Consider the following 15689-nt stretch of genomic DNA (forward strand, 5'->3'; position numbering starts at 1 on the left):
AGTCACACACTCCACACGAGTGTGAGTGAGGGAGAAGCACAGTCACACACTCCACACGAGTGTGAGTGAGGGAGAAGCACAGTCACACACTCCACACGAGTGTGAGTGAGGGAGAAGCACAGTCACACACTCCACACGAGTGTGAGTGAGGGAGAAGCACAGTCACACACTCCACACGAGTGTGAGTGAGGGAGAAGCACAGTCACACACTCCACACGAGTGTGAGTGAGGGAGAAGCACAGTCACACACTCCACACGAGTGTGAGTGAGGGAGAAGCACAGTCACACACTCCACACGAGTGTGAGTGAGGGAGAAGCACAGTCACACACTCCACATGAGTGTGAGTGAGGGAGAAGCACAGTCACACACTCCACACGAGTGTGAGTGAGGGAGAAGCACAGTCACACACTCCACATGACTGTGAGTGAGGGAGAAGCACAGTCACACACTCCACATGAGTGTGAGTGAGGGAGAAGCACAGTCACACACTCCACATGACTGTGAGTGAGGGAGAAGCACAGTCACACACTCCACACGAGTGTGAGTGAGGGAGAAGCACAGTCACACACTCCACATGAGTGTGAGTGAGGGAGAAGCACAGTCACACACGCCACACGAGTGTGAGTGAGGGAGAAGCACAGTCACACACTCCACACGAGTGTGAGTGAGGGAGAAGCACAGTCACACACTCCAAATGAGTGTGAGGGAGAAGCACAGTCACACACTCCACACGAGTGTGAGTGAGGGAGAAACACAGTCACACACTCCACACGAGTGTGAGTGAGGGAGAAGCACAGTCACACACTCCACATGAGTGTGAGTGAGGGAGAAGCACAGTCACACACTCCACACGAGTGTGAGTGAGGGAGAAGCACAGTCACACACTCCACATGAGTGTGAGTGAGGGAGAAGCACAGTCACACACTCCACACGAGTGTGAGTGAGGGGGAAGCACAGTCACACACTCCACATGAGTGTGAGTGAGGGAGAAGCACAGTCACACACTCCACACGAGTGTGAGTGAGGGAGAAGCACAGTCACACACTCCACATGAGTGTGAGTGAGGGAGAAGCACAGTCACACACTCCACACGAGTGTGAGTGAGGGAGAAGCACAGTCACACACTCCACACGAGTGTGAGTGAGGGAGAAGCACAGTCACACACTCCACACGAGTGTGAGTGAGGGAGAAGCACAGTCACACACTCCACATGAGTGTGAGTGAGGGAGAAGCACAGTCACACACTCCACACGAGTGTGAGTGAGGGAGAAGCACAGTCACACACTCCACACGAGTGTGAGTGAGGGAGAAGCACAGTCACACACTCCACACCAACAAAACTCTGGTCACTACAAGTAATGTACAGATATAGTTTGACAGACACAACAACATCTTCAGTTCGTGATGCGCAGAAGTCTTCAAAATGTGTTTTTAATACCTATAACGTACTTCCACGAGCGAAGTTTTTCACTGGTGACACCATCTACCACTGGTGACACCATCTACCACTGGTGACACCATCTACCACTGGTGACACAATCTACCACTGGTGACACCATCTACCACTGGTGACACAATCTACCACTGGTGACACCATCTACCACTGGTGACACCGTCTACCACTGGTGACACCATCTACCACTGGTGACACAATCTACCACTGGTGACACCATCTACCACTGGTGACACAATCTACCACTGGTGACACAATCTACCACTGGTGACACAATCTACCACTGGTGACACCGTCTACCACTGGTGACACCGTCTACCACTGGTGACACCATCTACCACTGGTGACACCATCTACCATTGGTGACACCGTCTACCACTGGTGACACCATCTACCACTGGTGACACCATCTACCACTGGTGACACTATCTACCACTGGTGACACCATCTACCACTGGTGACACTATCTACCACTGGTGACACCGTCTACCACTGGTGACACCGTCTACCACTGGTGACACCATCTACCACTGGTGACACCATCTACCACTGGTGACACCATCTGCCACTGGTGACACTATCTACCACTGGTGACACCATCTACCACTGGTGACACCGTCTACCACTGGTGACACCGTCTACCACTGGTGACACTATCTACCACTGGTGACACTATCTACCACTGGTGACACTATCTACCACTGGTGACACCATCTACCACTGGTGACACCATCTACCACTGGTGACACCGTCTACCACTGGTGACACCGTCTAACACTGGTGACACCGTCTAACACTGGTGACACCGTCTACCACTGGTGACACCATCTACCACTGGTGACACCATCTACCACTGGTGACACCATCTACCACTGGTGACACCATCTACCACTGGTGACACCATCTACCACTGGTGACACCATCTACCACTGGTGACACCATCTACCACTGGTGACACCATCTACCACTGGTGACACCATCTACCACTGGTGACACCGTCTACCACTGGTGACACCGTCTACCACTGGTGACACCGTCTACCACTGGTGACACCGTCTACCACTGGTGACACCATCTACCACTGGTGACACCGTCTACCACTGGTGACACCATCTACCACTTGTGACACCATCTACCACTTGTGACACCGTCTACCACTGGTGACACCGTCTACCACTGGTGACACCGTCTACCACTGGTGACACCATCTACCACTGGTGACACCATCTACCACTGGTGACACCATCTACCACTGGTGACACCGTCTACCACTGGTGACACCATCTACCACTGGTGACACCATCTACCACTGGTGACACCATCTACCACTGGTGACACCGTCTACCACTGGTGACACCGTCTACCACTGGTGACACCGTCTACCACTGGTGACACCATCTACCACTGGTGACACCGTCTACCACTGGTGACACCGTCTGCCACTGGTGACACCATCTACCACTGGTGACACCGTCTACCACTGGTGACACCGTCTACCACTGGTGACACCGTCTACCACTGGTGACACCATCTACCACTGGTGACACCATCTACCACTGGTGACACCATCTACCACTGGTGACACCATCTACCACTGGTGACACCATCTACCTCTGGTGACACCGTCTACCACTGGTGACACCGTCTACCACTGGTGACATCATCTACCACTGGTGACACCATCTACCACTGGTGACACCATCTACCACTGGTGACACCGTCTACCACTGGTGACACCGTCTACCACTGGTGACACCGTCTACCACTGGTGACACCGTCTACCACTGGTGACACCGTCTACCACTGGTGACACCATCTACCACTGGTGACACCATCTACCACTGGTGACACCATCTACCACTGGTGACACCGTCTACCACTGGTGACACCGTCTATCACTGGTGACACCATCTACCACAGGTGACACCATCTACCACTGGTGACACCATCTACCACTGGTGACACCATCTACCACTGGTGACACCGTCTACCACTGGTGACACCATCTACCACTGGTGACACCATCTACCAATGGTGACACCGTGTACCACTGCTTCACTTTACCTGTCTACCGTTCATAAGCCACTTTTCCGCGCATATTTTTTGTCAAGATTGATGGAGTCAACACACTGACTCAAGGCTGAGGGACTGATTACCTCAAACTCCTCATCTCCCAGTTTTTCTCTGTATTGGATTAAAGAAACAACTGGCTGGCGAAACTTTTCCAGAATACAGATCCCCAAATATTACATAGTTGTCTCATTTAGCAGTACAAGTACAACCATGACTGAGGGCAGTACAAGTACAGCAATGACTGAGGGCAGTACAAGTACAACCATGACTCAGGGCAGTACAAGTACAGCAATGACTCAGGGCAGTACAAGTACAACCATGACTGAGGGCAGTACAAGTACAACCATGACTGAGGGCAGTACAAGTACAACCATGACTGAGGGCAGTACAAGTACAACCATGACTCAGGGCAGTACAAGTGCAACCATGACTCAGGGCAGTACAAGTACAACCATGACTCAGGGCAGTACAAGTACAACCATGACTGAGGGCAATACAAGTACAACCATGACTCAGGGCAGTACAAGTGCAACCATGACTCAGGGCAGTACAAGTACAACCATGACTCAGGGCAGTACAAGTGCAACCATGACTCAGGGCAGTACAAGTACAACCATGACTCAGGGCAGTACAAGTACAACCATGACTGAGGGCAGTACAAGTACAACCATGACTGAGGGCAGTACAAGTACAACCATGACTGAGGGCAGTACAAGTACAACTATGACTCAGGGCAGTACAAGTACAACTATGACTCAGGGCAGTACAAGTACAACCATGACTGAGGGCAGTACAAGTACAACCATGACTGAGGGCAGTACAAGTACAACCATGACTGAGGGCAGTACAAGTACAACTATGACTCAGGGCAGTACAAGTACAACTATGACTCAGGGCAGTACAAGTACAACTATGACTCAGGGCAGTACAAGTACAACCATGACTCAGGGCAGTACAAGTACAACCATGACTCAGGGCAGTACAAGTACAACCATGACTGAGGGCAGTACAAGTACAACCATGACTGAGGGCAGTACAAGTACAACCATGACTGAGGGCAGTACAAGTACAACTATGACTGAGGGCAGTACAAGTACAACCATGACTGAGGGCAGTACAAGTACAACCATGACTGAGGGCAGTACAAGTACAACTATGACTCAGGGCAGTACAAGTACAACCATGACTCAGGGCAGTACAAGTACAACCATGACTCAGGGCAGTACAAGTACAACCATGACTGAGGGCAGTACAAGTACAACTATGACTGAGGGCAGTACAAGTACAACCATGACTGAGGGCAGTACAAGTACAACCATGACTGAGGGCAGTACAAGTACAACTATGACTCAGGGCAGTACAAGTACAACCATGACTCAGGGCAGTACAAGTACAACCATGACTCAGGGCAGTACAAGTACAACCATGACTCAGGGCAGTACAAGTACAACCATGACTGAGGGCAGTACAAGTACAACTATGACTGAGGGCAGTACAAGTACAACCATGACTGAGGGCAGTACAAGTACAACTATGACTCAGGGCAGTACAAGTACAACCATGACTGAGGGCAGTACAAGTGCAACCATGACTGAGGGCAGTACAAGTACAACCATGACTCAGGGCAGTACAAGTGCAACCATGACTGAGGGCAGTACAAGTGCAACCATGACTGAGGGCAGTACAAGTGCAACCATGACTCAGGGCAGTACAAGTGCAACCATGACTGAGGGCAGTACAAGTACAACCATGACTCAGGGCAGTACAAGTGCAACCATGACTGAGGGCAGTACAAGTGCAACCATGACTGAGGGCAGTACAAGTACAACCATGACTGAGGGCAGTACAAGTACAACCATGACTGAGGGCAGTACAAGTACAACCATGACTCAGGGCAGTACAAGTACAACTATGACTCAGGGCAGTACAAGTACAACCATGACTCAGGGCAGTACAAGTACAACCATGACTGAGGGCAGTACAAGTACAACCATGACTCAGGGCAGTACAAGTACAACCATGACTCAGGGCAGTACAAGTACAACCATGACTGAGGGCAGTACAAGTACAACCATGACTCAGGGCAGTACAAGTGCAACCATGACTGAGGGCAGTACAAGTACAACCATGACTGAGGGCAGTACAAGTACAACCATGACTGAGGGCAGTACAAGTGCAACCATGACTGAGGGCAGTACAAGTACAACCATGACTCAGGGCAGTACAAGTGCAACCATGACTGAGGGCAGTACAAGTGCAACCATGACTGAGGGCAGTACAAGTACAACCATGACTGAGGGCAGTACAAGTGCAACCATGACTGAGGGCAGTACAAGTGCAACCATGACTGAGGGCAGTACAAGTGCAACCATGACTCAGGGCAGTACAAGTGCAACCATGACTCAGGGCAGTACAAGTGCAACCATGACTGAGGGCAGTACAAGTGCAACCATGACTGAGGGCAGTACAAGTGCAACCATGACTGAGGGCAGTACAAGTACAACCATGACTCAGGGCAGTACAAGTGCAACCATGACTGAGGGCAGTACAAGTGCAACCATGACTGAGGGCAGTACAAGTGCAACCATGACTCAGGGCAGTACAAGTGCAACCATGACTGAGGGCAGTACAAGTACAACCATGACTCAGGGCAGTACAAGTGCAACCATGACTGAGGGCAGTACAAGTGCAACCATGACTGAGGGCAGTACAAGTGCAACCATGACTGAGGGCAGTACAAGTACAACCATGACTCAGGGCAGTACAAGTGCAACCATGACTGAGGGCAGTACAAGTGCAACCATGACTGAGGGCAGTACAAGTGCAACCATGACTGAGGGCAGTACAAGTGCAACCATGACTGAGGGCAGTACAAGTGCAACCATGACTGAGGGCAGTACAAGTACAACCATGACTCAGGGCCGTACAAGTGCAACCATGACTGAGGGCAGTACAAGTGCAACCATGACTGAGGGCAGTACAAGTGCAACCATGACTCAGGGCAGTACAAGTGCAACCATGACTCAGGGCAGTACAAGTACAACCATGACTCAGGGCAGTACAAGTGCAACCATGACTGAGGGCAGTACAAGTGCAACCATGACTGAGGGCAGTACAAGTGCAACCATGACTGAGGGCAGTACAAGTACAACCATGACTCAGGGCAGTACAAGTGCAACCATGACTGAGGGCAGTACAAGTGCAACCATGACTGAGGGCAGTACAAGTGCAACCATGACTGAGGGCAGTACAAGTGCAACCATGACTGAGGGCAGTACAAGTACAACCATGACTCAGGGCAGTACAAGTGCAACCATGAGTGAGGGCAGTACAAGTGCAACCATGACTGAGGGCAGTACAAGTGCAACCATGACTGAGGGCAGTACAAGTGCAACCATGACTGAGGGCAGTACAAGTACAACCATGACTCAGGGCAGTACAAGTACAACCATGACCCAGGGCAGTACAAGTACAACCATGACTGAGGGCAGTACAAGTACAACCATGACCCAGGGCAGTACAAGTACAGCCATGACTCAGGGCAGTACAAGTACAACCATGACTGAGGGCAGTACAAGTACAACCATGACCCAGGGCAGTACAAGTACAACCATGACTGAGGGCAGTACAAGTACAAGCATGACTCAGGGCAGTACAAGTACAACCATGACTCAGGGCAGTACAAGTACAACCATGACTCAGGGCAGTACAAGTACAACCATGACTGAGGGCAGTACAAGTACAACCATGACTCAGGGCAGTACAAGTGCAACCATGACTGAGGGCAGTACAAGTACAACCATGACTCAGGGCAGTACAAGTACAACCATGACTGAGGGCAGTACAAGTAAAACCATGACCCAGGGCAGTACAAGTACAACCATGACTGAGGGCAGTACAAGTACAAGCATGACTCAGGGCAGTACAAGTACAACCATGACTCAGGGCAGTACAAGTACAACCATGACTCAGGGCAGTACAAGTACAACCATGACTGAGGGCAGTACAAGTACAACCATGACTCAGGGCAGTACAAGTACAACCATGACTGAGGGCAGTACAAGTACAACTATGACTCAGGGCAGTACAAGTACAACCATGACTCAGGGCAGTACAAGTACAACCATGACTCAGGGCAGTACAAGTACAACCATGACTCAGGGCAGTACAAGTACAACCATGACTCAGGGCAGTACAAGTACAACCATGACTGAGGGCAGTACAAGTACAACCATGACTGAGGGCAGTACAAGTACAACCATGACTGAGGGCAGTACAAGTACAACCATGACTGAGGGCAGTACAAGTACAACCATGACTGAGGGCAGTACAAGTACAACCATGACTGAGGGCAGTACAAGTACAACCATGACTGAGGGCAGTACAAGTACAACCATGACTGAGGGCAGTACAAGTACAACCATGACTGAGGGCAGTACAAGTACAACTATGACTCAGGGCAGTACAAGTACAACTACGACTCAGGGCAGTACAAGTACAACTATGACTCAGGGCAGTACAAGTGCAACTATGACTCAGGGCAGTACAACCATGACTGAGGGCAGTACAAGTACAACCATGACTGAGGGCAGTACAAGTACAACTATGACTGAGGGCAGTACAAGTACAACCATGACTGAGGGCAGTACAAGTACAACCATGACCCAGGGCAGTACAAGTACAACCATGACTGAGGGCAGTACAAGTACAACCATGACTCAGGGCAGTACAAGTACAACTATGACTCAGGGCAGTACAAGTACAACCATGACTCAGGGCAGTACAAGTACAACCATGACTCAGGGCAGTACAAGTACAACCATGACTCAGGGCAGTACAAGTACAACCATGACCCAGGGCAGTACAAGTACAACCATGACTGAGGGCAGTACAAGTACAACCATGACCCAGGGCAGTACAAGTACAACCATGACTGAGGGCAGTACAAGTACAACCATGACTGAGGGCAGTACAAGTACAACTATGACTCAGGGCAGTACAAGTACAACCATGACCCAGGGCAGTACAAGTACAACCATGACTGAGGGCAGTACAAGTACAACCATGACTCAGGGCAGTACAAGTACAACCATGACTCAGGGCAGTACAAGTACAACCATGACTGAGGGCAGTACAAGTACAACCATGACTGAGGGCAGTACAAGTACAACCATGACTCAGGGCAGTACAAGTACAACCATGACTCAGGGCAGTACAAGTACAACCATGACTCAGGGCAGTACAAGTACAACCATGACTCAGGGCAGTACAAGTACAACCATGACTCAGGGCAGTACAAGTACAACCATGACTCAGGGCAGTACAAGTACAACCATGACCCTGGGCAGTACAAGTACAACCATGACTGAGGGCAGTACAAGTACAGCCATGACTGAGGGCAGTACAAGTACAACCATGACTGAGGGCAGTACAAGTACAACCATGACTGAGGGCAGTACAAGTACAACCATGACTGAGGGCAGTACAAGTACAACTATGACTCAGGGCAGTACAAGTACAACCATGACTGAGGGCAGTACAAGTACAACCATGACTGAGGGCAGTACAAGTACAACCATGACTGAGGGCAGTACAAGTACAACCATGACCCAGGGCAGTACAAGTACAACCATGACTGAGGGCAGTACAAGTACAGCCATGACTGAGGGCAGTACAAGTGCAACCATGACTGAGGGCAGTACAAGTGCAACCATGACTCAGGGCAGTACAAGTGCAACCATGACTGAGGGCAGTACAAGTACAACCATGACTGAGGGCAGTACAAGTACAACCATGACTGAGGGCAGTACAAGTACAACCATGACTGAGGGCAGTACAAGTACAACCATGACTGAGGGCAGTACAAGTACAACCATGACTGAGGGCAGTACAAGTACAACCATGACTGAGGGCAGTACAAGTACAACCATGACTGAGGGCAGTACAAGTACAACCATGACTGAGGGCAGTACAAGTACAAGCATGACTCAGGGCAGTACAAGTACAACCATGACCCAGGGCAGTACAAGTACAAGCATGACTGAGGGCAGTACAAGTACAAGCATGACTCAGGGCAGTACAAGTACAACCATGACCCAGGGCAGTACAAGTACAACCATGACTGAGGGCAGTACAAGTACAAGCATGACTCAGGGCAGTACAAGTACAACCATGACTCAGGGCAGTACAAGTACAACCATGACTCAGGGCAGTACAAGTACAACCATGACTCAGGGCAGTACAAGTACAAGCATGACTGAGGGCAGTACAAGTACAAGCATGACTCAGGGCAGTACAAGTACAACCATGACTCAGGGCAGTACAAGTACAAGCATGACTGAGGGCAGTACAAGTACAAGCATGACTCAGGGCAGTACAAGTACAACCATGACCCAGGGCAGTACAAGTACAACCATGACTGAGGGCAGTACAAGTACAAGCATGACTCAGGGCAGTACAAGTACAACCATGACTCAGGGCAGTACAAGTACAAGCATGACTCAGGGCAGTACAAGTACAACCATGACTCAGGGCAGTACAAGTACAAGCATGACTCAGGGCAGTACAAGTACAACCAGGACTCAGGGCAGTACAAGTACAACCATGACTGAGGGCAGTACAAGTACAAGCATGACTCAGGGCAGTACAAGTACAACCATGACTGAGGGCAGTACAAGTACAACCATGACTGAGGGCAGTACAAGTACAACCATGACTGAGGGCAGTACAAGTACAACCATGACTCAGGGCAGTACAAGTACAACCATGACTGAGGGCAGTACAAGTACAACCATGACTGAGGGCAGTACAAGTACAACCATGACTGAGGGCAGTACAAGTACAACCATGACTGAGGGCAGTACAAGTACAACCATGACTGAGGGCAGTACAAGTACAACCATGACTGAGGGCAGTACAAGTACAACCATGACTGAGGGCAGTACAAGTACAACCATGACTCAGGGCAGTACAAGTACAACCATGACTCAGGGCAGTACAAGTACAACCATGACTGAGGGCAGTACAAGTACAACCATGACTGAGGGCAGTACAAGTACAACCATGACTGAGGGCAGTACAAGTACAACCATGACTCAGGGCAGTACAAGTACAACCATGACTGAGGGCAGTACAAGTACAACCATGACTGAGGGCAGTACAAGTACAACCATGACTGAGGGCAGTACAAGTACAACCATGACTGAGGGCAGTACAAGTACAACCATGACTCAGGGCAGTACAAGTACAACCATGACTCAGGGCAGTACAAGTACAACCATGACTCAGGGCAGTACAAGTACAACCATGACTGAGGGCAGTACAAGTACAACCATGACTCAGGGCAGTACAAGTACAACCATGACTGAGGGCAGTACAAGTACAACCATGACTCAGGGCAGTACAAGTACAACCATGACTGAGGGCAGTACAAGTACAACCATGACTCAGGGCAGTACAAGTACAACCATGACTCAGGGCAGTACAAGTACAAGCATGACTCAGGGCAGTACAAGTACAACCATGACTGAGGGCAGTACAAGTACAACCATGACTGAGGGCAGTACAAGTACAACCATGACTCAGGGCAGTACAAGTACAACCATGACTGAGGGCAGTACAAGTACAAGCATGACTGAGGGCAGTACAAGTACAACCATGACTGAGGGCAGTACAAGTACAACCATGACTCAGGGCAGTACAAGTACAACCATGACTGAGGGCAGTACAAGTACAACCATGACTGAGGGCAGTACAAGTACAACCATGACTGAGGGCAGTACAAATACAACCATGACTGAGGGCAGTACAAGTACAAGCATGACTCAGGGCAGTACAAGTACAAACATGACCCAGGGCAGTACAAGTACAACCATGACTCAGGGCAGTACAAGTACAAGCATGACTCAGGGCAGTACAAGTACAACCATGACCCAGGGCAGTACAAGTACAACCATGACTCAGGGCAGTACAAGTACAACCATGACCCAGGGCAGTACAAGTACAACCATGACTCAGGGCAGTACAAGTACAACCATGACCCAGGGCAGTACAAGTACAACCATGACTCAGGGCAGTACAAGTACAACCATGACTCAGGGCAGTACAAGTACAAGCATGACTGAGGGCAGTACAAGTACAACCATGACTCAGGGCAGTACAAGTACAACCATGACTGAGGGCAGTACAAGTACAAGCATGACTCAGGGCAGTACAAGTACAAGCATGACTCAGGGCAGTACAAGTACAACCATGACTCAGGGCAGTACAAGTACAACCATGACTGAGGGCAGTACAAGTACAACCATGACTGAGGACAGTACAAGTACAACCATGACTCAGGGCAGTACAAGTACAACCATGACTCAGGGCAGTACAAGTACAACCATGACTCAGGGCAGTACATGTACAACCATGACTCAGGGCAGTACATGTACAACCATGACTCAGGGCAGTACATGTACAACCATGACTCAGGGCAGTACAAGTACAACCATGACTCAGGGCAGTACAAGTACTGGACGTGACCCAAACAACAGGCAGTACATCACAATGTACAATTTTGTACTATCTGACGTGTACTTTAAATATCATAGTGCCCAGTTTTATAATGTAATTTAACCAGGTATAAGCTGAGCAACAATTACTTATGAATCTAAAAGTTGAGTTCCAATTACTAAAAAAATTTAATTAATTCAATTCAGCTTCAATTAAAATTATAATTACACGAAGCCTGGAGGTAAGTGTAGCATTCAGACATGTCTGTTTATGAAATGCTGGTAGAATGCTGCTATAATGAACTACAATGATTTTAACTCATGTCACAAGTTATGACATGAGTAATGGCTGTGTGAATGTTGTTACGGAGTCACTCTAGGAAATGTGTGCTGATTCTTGTAACATACAGATCCTCCCCGACTTCCGACTTATGCGACTTACGTTCGTCCGCACATACGACCGAAAAAACTACACTATAAATTAGAAAAAAATATATATGTACGTAAATATAGAAACTATACTATGAATGATACCTACAAGTAAGGAACATCAGTTTGTTAATAAAGCAGGTTGATAAAGAGAGAGAGAGATAATCATGACAGAAATTAGGTTAAAAGTGTGTTGTACAGGTATACCACTGCTACATGCCATGCTAACATAATTCCCACATCCTTCCATTTCGAAATCCGATCGGACGGTCGGAACGGAATTCGGACGTAAGTCGGGGAGGATCTGTACTTGTGACAGAGTATTTTTTTCACAATTCATACACAATCATCTGTATTTTAAAATACAGCTACGATAAATTACCTTGATTTTTAACTCCTTTGATATATTTTTGATGAGTTTGGAGAGTCTTACTACTTTCGTTTTAGAAATTTGTGCTCCTGGGGGTCACTTAAGACACTGTTCTGACAAAGCTTTTTCTTTTCCCCAGGATGCCGAGTTCAACCCAAACTTCCGGCGAGAGAAGAGGAAGGCGGAGGAGGAGTCTCTGGATAACACAGACATCAAAAAGGTAACACAAAAGATGCCAATTTTTTCTTTAGAGATTTTAACCATTTTATTGTTTTTTTTACCCCCCAAGCAGGTTTGTGTCTGTGTTGTTTACAGCCGGCGCTGTGGTCTTTACCTAGAACCCATATCAGGAGCTGCCACACTGAACAGCTCTACTTCTCAAGGTACAGTCTTTGTCATTCTTATATCCGACATAAAAAAAAAATATATATATATCCGACATACAGCGAGTCTTATATCCGACACAGAAACATTCATATATCCGACATGAGACATTGATAAATCCGACATCGAGATTCTTATATCCGACAAAGAGACAATAATAGTATCCTCTTTGCAGAGGATACGAGAATCTGTATGAGAGTGGCCAGCATCGAGGACACATCGAACCTTGAAGGTGATATAAACAAAGTCTTCCAGTCGGCCACTAATAGCAATTTAATGTTCGAGGACAAAATTCGTTTACTTCGCTATGCAAAAAATGATGAAATAAGAACTGAAATTGATCACAAGACGAGCTGAAATCATTCCATAGACTGGAAGTACAGTCTGAAGACTCTGACAGGATCTCACATTCAAGGATCACAACGTTATTACTGTAACAGCAAGAAAAATAATTCGTCGGATAACTAGAACATATAAAATAAAAGATGCAGAGCCAGTGATGATTCTCCACAAGTCACTTGTTGTCTTTAGGCTGGAATATTGTTGTATATTACAGCATCCGTCAAGGTAGGAGAGACTGAGGAACTGGAAAACATCCAGAGAACCTTCATTGCTCGTTCAAATTCAGTCAATCATCTGAACTACTGGAAATACTTTGAAGTCCTTTTAACTGGGCTGTAGGAAAATTCTGGAGCGATTATTCCCAAATTAGCACACTGAAATTACTCCAGATAAAAGTAAAACACTTGACAGACTGTGCAAAATACCTTCAATTTAGGAGAGAGCGTGATGAGTACACTAAGAGAACTCAACAAATGTAGGAGGACCAAGACTCTTCCGCATGCTCCCTTCATGCATAAGGGGGAGGGGGAATTACCATCAAACCTCTTGTTGCCTTTAATAGGGAACTTAGTTCCTCAAGTTCCTTTTCAAATGAGCTGTGGAGCGTACATGGGAATACGTGCGGCTGGCACCAAGTCTGGTCACACCGGCCAGCAACCGGGAGGCTTTGTCTGGTCTAGAACCGGGTCAAGGGGAGGGATACAGTGATTCTCAAAATCGACTCTAGTTCGAGGTGCTCTTAGTAGACATGCATGTATAGACACGCACATGCAGACAAGCACACACAGGCGTGTACATGTAGACGCACAAAATTTTAAGAGGAATTGATAAAGCAGACAGGGATAAACTGAATTATGAGAACCAATGAGGAAGGGACACTGATGGAAGGTGTAGAGTTAGTGATATTAGGAAGTACTTTTTAAGCCTCAGGGAGGCTGAACAGATGAAACACTTCGTTGAAGAAGTAGAGGGAAAACTTTATACGCAGCTTCTGGCTCAAGTTGCCAGAAAACAGTAATGTCGATCAAGCTAGTATAGGGGGGGGGGGGTCAGGAACTGAGTATGCGGACTCAGGGAGACAGACATCAACGACGTACAGGAACCAGTACTCACCTGACAACCCGAATCCTGGTACTAAGTGAAAATTGACTGACAAAATTAAGTAGGCGCTAATGCTAACTCAGGTTGTTCAGTCAGCAGACCGTTCAAGTAATGTAGATAAATGGGTATCTTTATTGTGGAAACGTTTCCTCAACCAGTGGCTTCCTCAGTCCAATATACAGAAGAATGGAGTTTGAGGTAATCTGTCCCTCAACTTGGAGTCCATTATATTGACTCCAGGTTGAGTCGATTGAGTGATGAAGTCACTGACTGGCGAAACGTTTTCACAATAAAGATACCCAAGTGCTGCACAAGTGTCTAATTCATCAGATTATTCCAGTGTTGGTACTAGGCATGGGGTATCTGAAGACATGGATCGACTGTACAAGAAATAGTAGATGCCAATTCGACCTAAATATAGACATTTGTCGACACAAGACCTGTAAATACTTCGATCCGTAGCGGGGAACGAGGCGAGGCACTGTCAGCGCTCAGTTGCACGAGACAATTTGCAACCATACTCACAGTAGTGATTTATTAGTGCCAGGAAACGAAAAAGAATGGCAAGCAGTGATAGGAACCATGCTGGACTGGAAACAAAGTCAGTGGTAGGCTCATCAGTCTCTGATACTAAGTCCAAACAAGCTCCCCAGCACAGCAACTACTTTTGTGGTTGTAAACTTACAAGGTCTCAACCCAAGTAAGAACAATAAAATAGTTTACTATGGATCTTCTTAGAGTCAAAGCATCTAAGACAACTTATTGATCATTCAAGACCAGCCTGAAATACTGTATACTAACAGCTTCCTTCAAGGCAGACGAGGTTGCTCAGCTAGAAAACGTACAGAGAACTTTCAGCGTCCTCATATATTCACTCGAACATCTGAACTACTGGTAATGATTAAGTCTTCTGGACGTAGACGAGAAAAGTACATCAGAATTTACACCTGGAAAATCCTAGAGGGACTGGTTCCAAACCTTCACACCAAATCACTCCGTAGGAAAGCAAGAGACTTGGTAAACTGTGTAGAGTACCTCCAG

General features: G+C 47.7%; 1 protein-coding gene across 1 annotated transcript in view; it reads left to right on the plus strand.

The window, feature by feature from the left end:
* LOC128692515 (pseudouridylate synthase RPUSD2) overlaps positions 1-15689 on the plus strand; it is a 141570-nt gene that overhangs the window by 1196 nt on the left and 124685 nt on the right. Inside the window, exon 2 of the mRNA XM_070090117.1 lies at positions 12961-13041. Coding sequence (XP_069946218.1) covers positions 12961-13041 — 81 coding nt within the window. The remainder of the gene's footprint in view (positions 1-12960; positions 13042-15689) is intronic.

This window comes from Cherax quadricarinatus, chromosome 30 (genome assembly GCF_038502225.1).
Source record: "Cherax quadricarinatus isolate ZL_2023a chromosome 30, ASM3850222v1, whole genome shotgun sequence".
Taxonomy (NCBI): Eukaryota; Metazoa; Arthropoda; class Malacostraca; order Decapoda; family Parastacidae; genus Cherax; species Cherax quadricarinatus.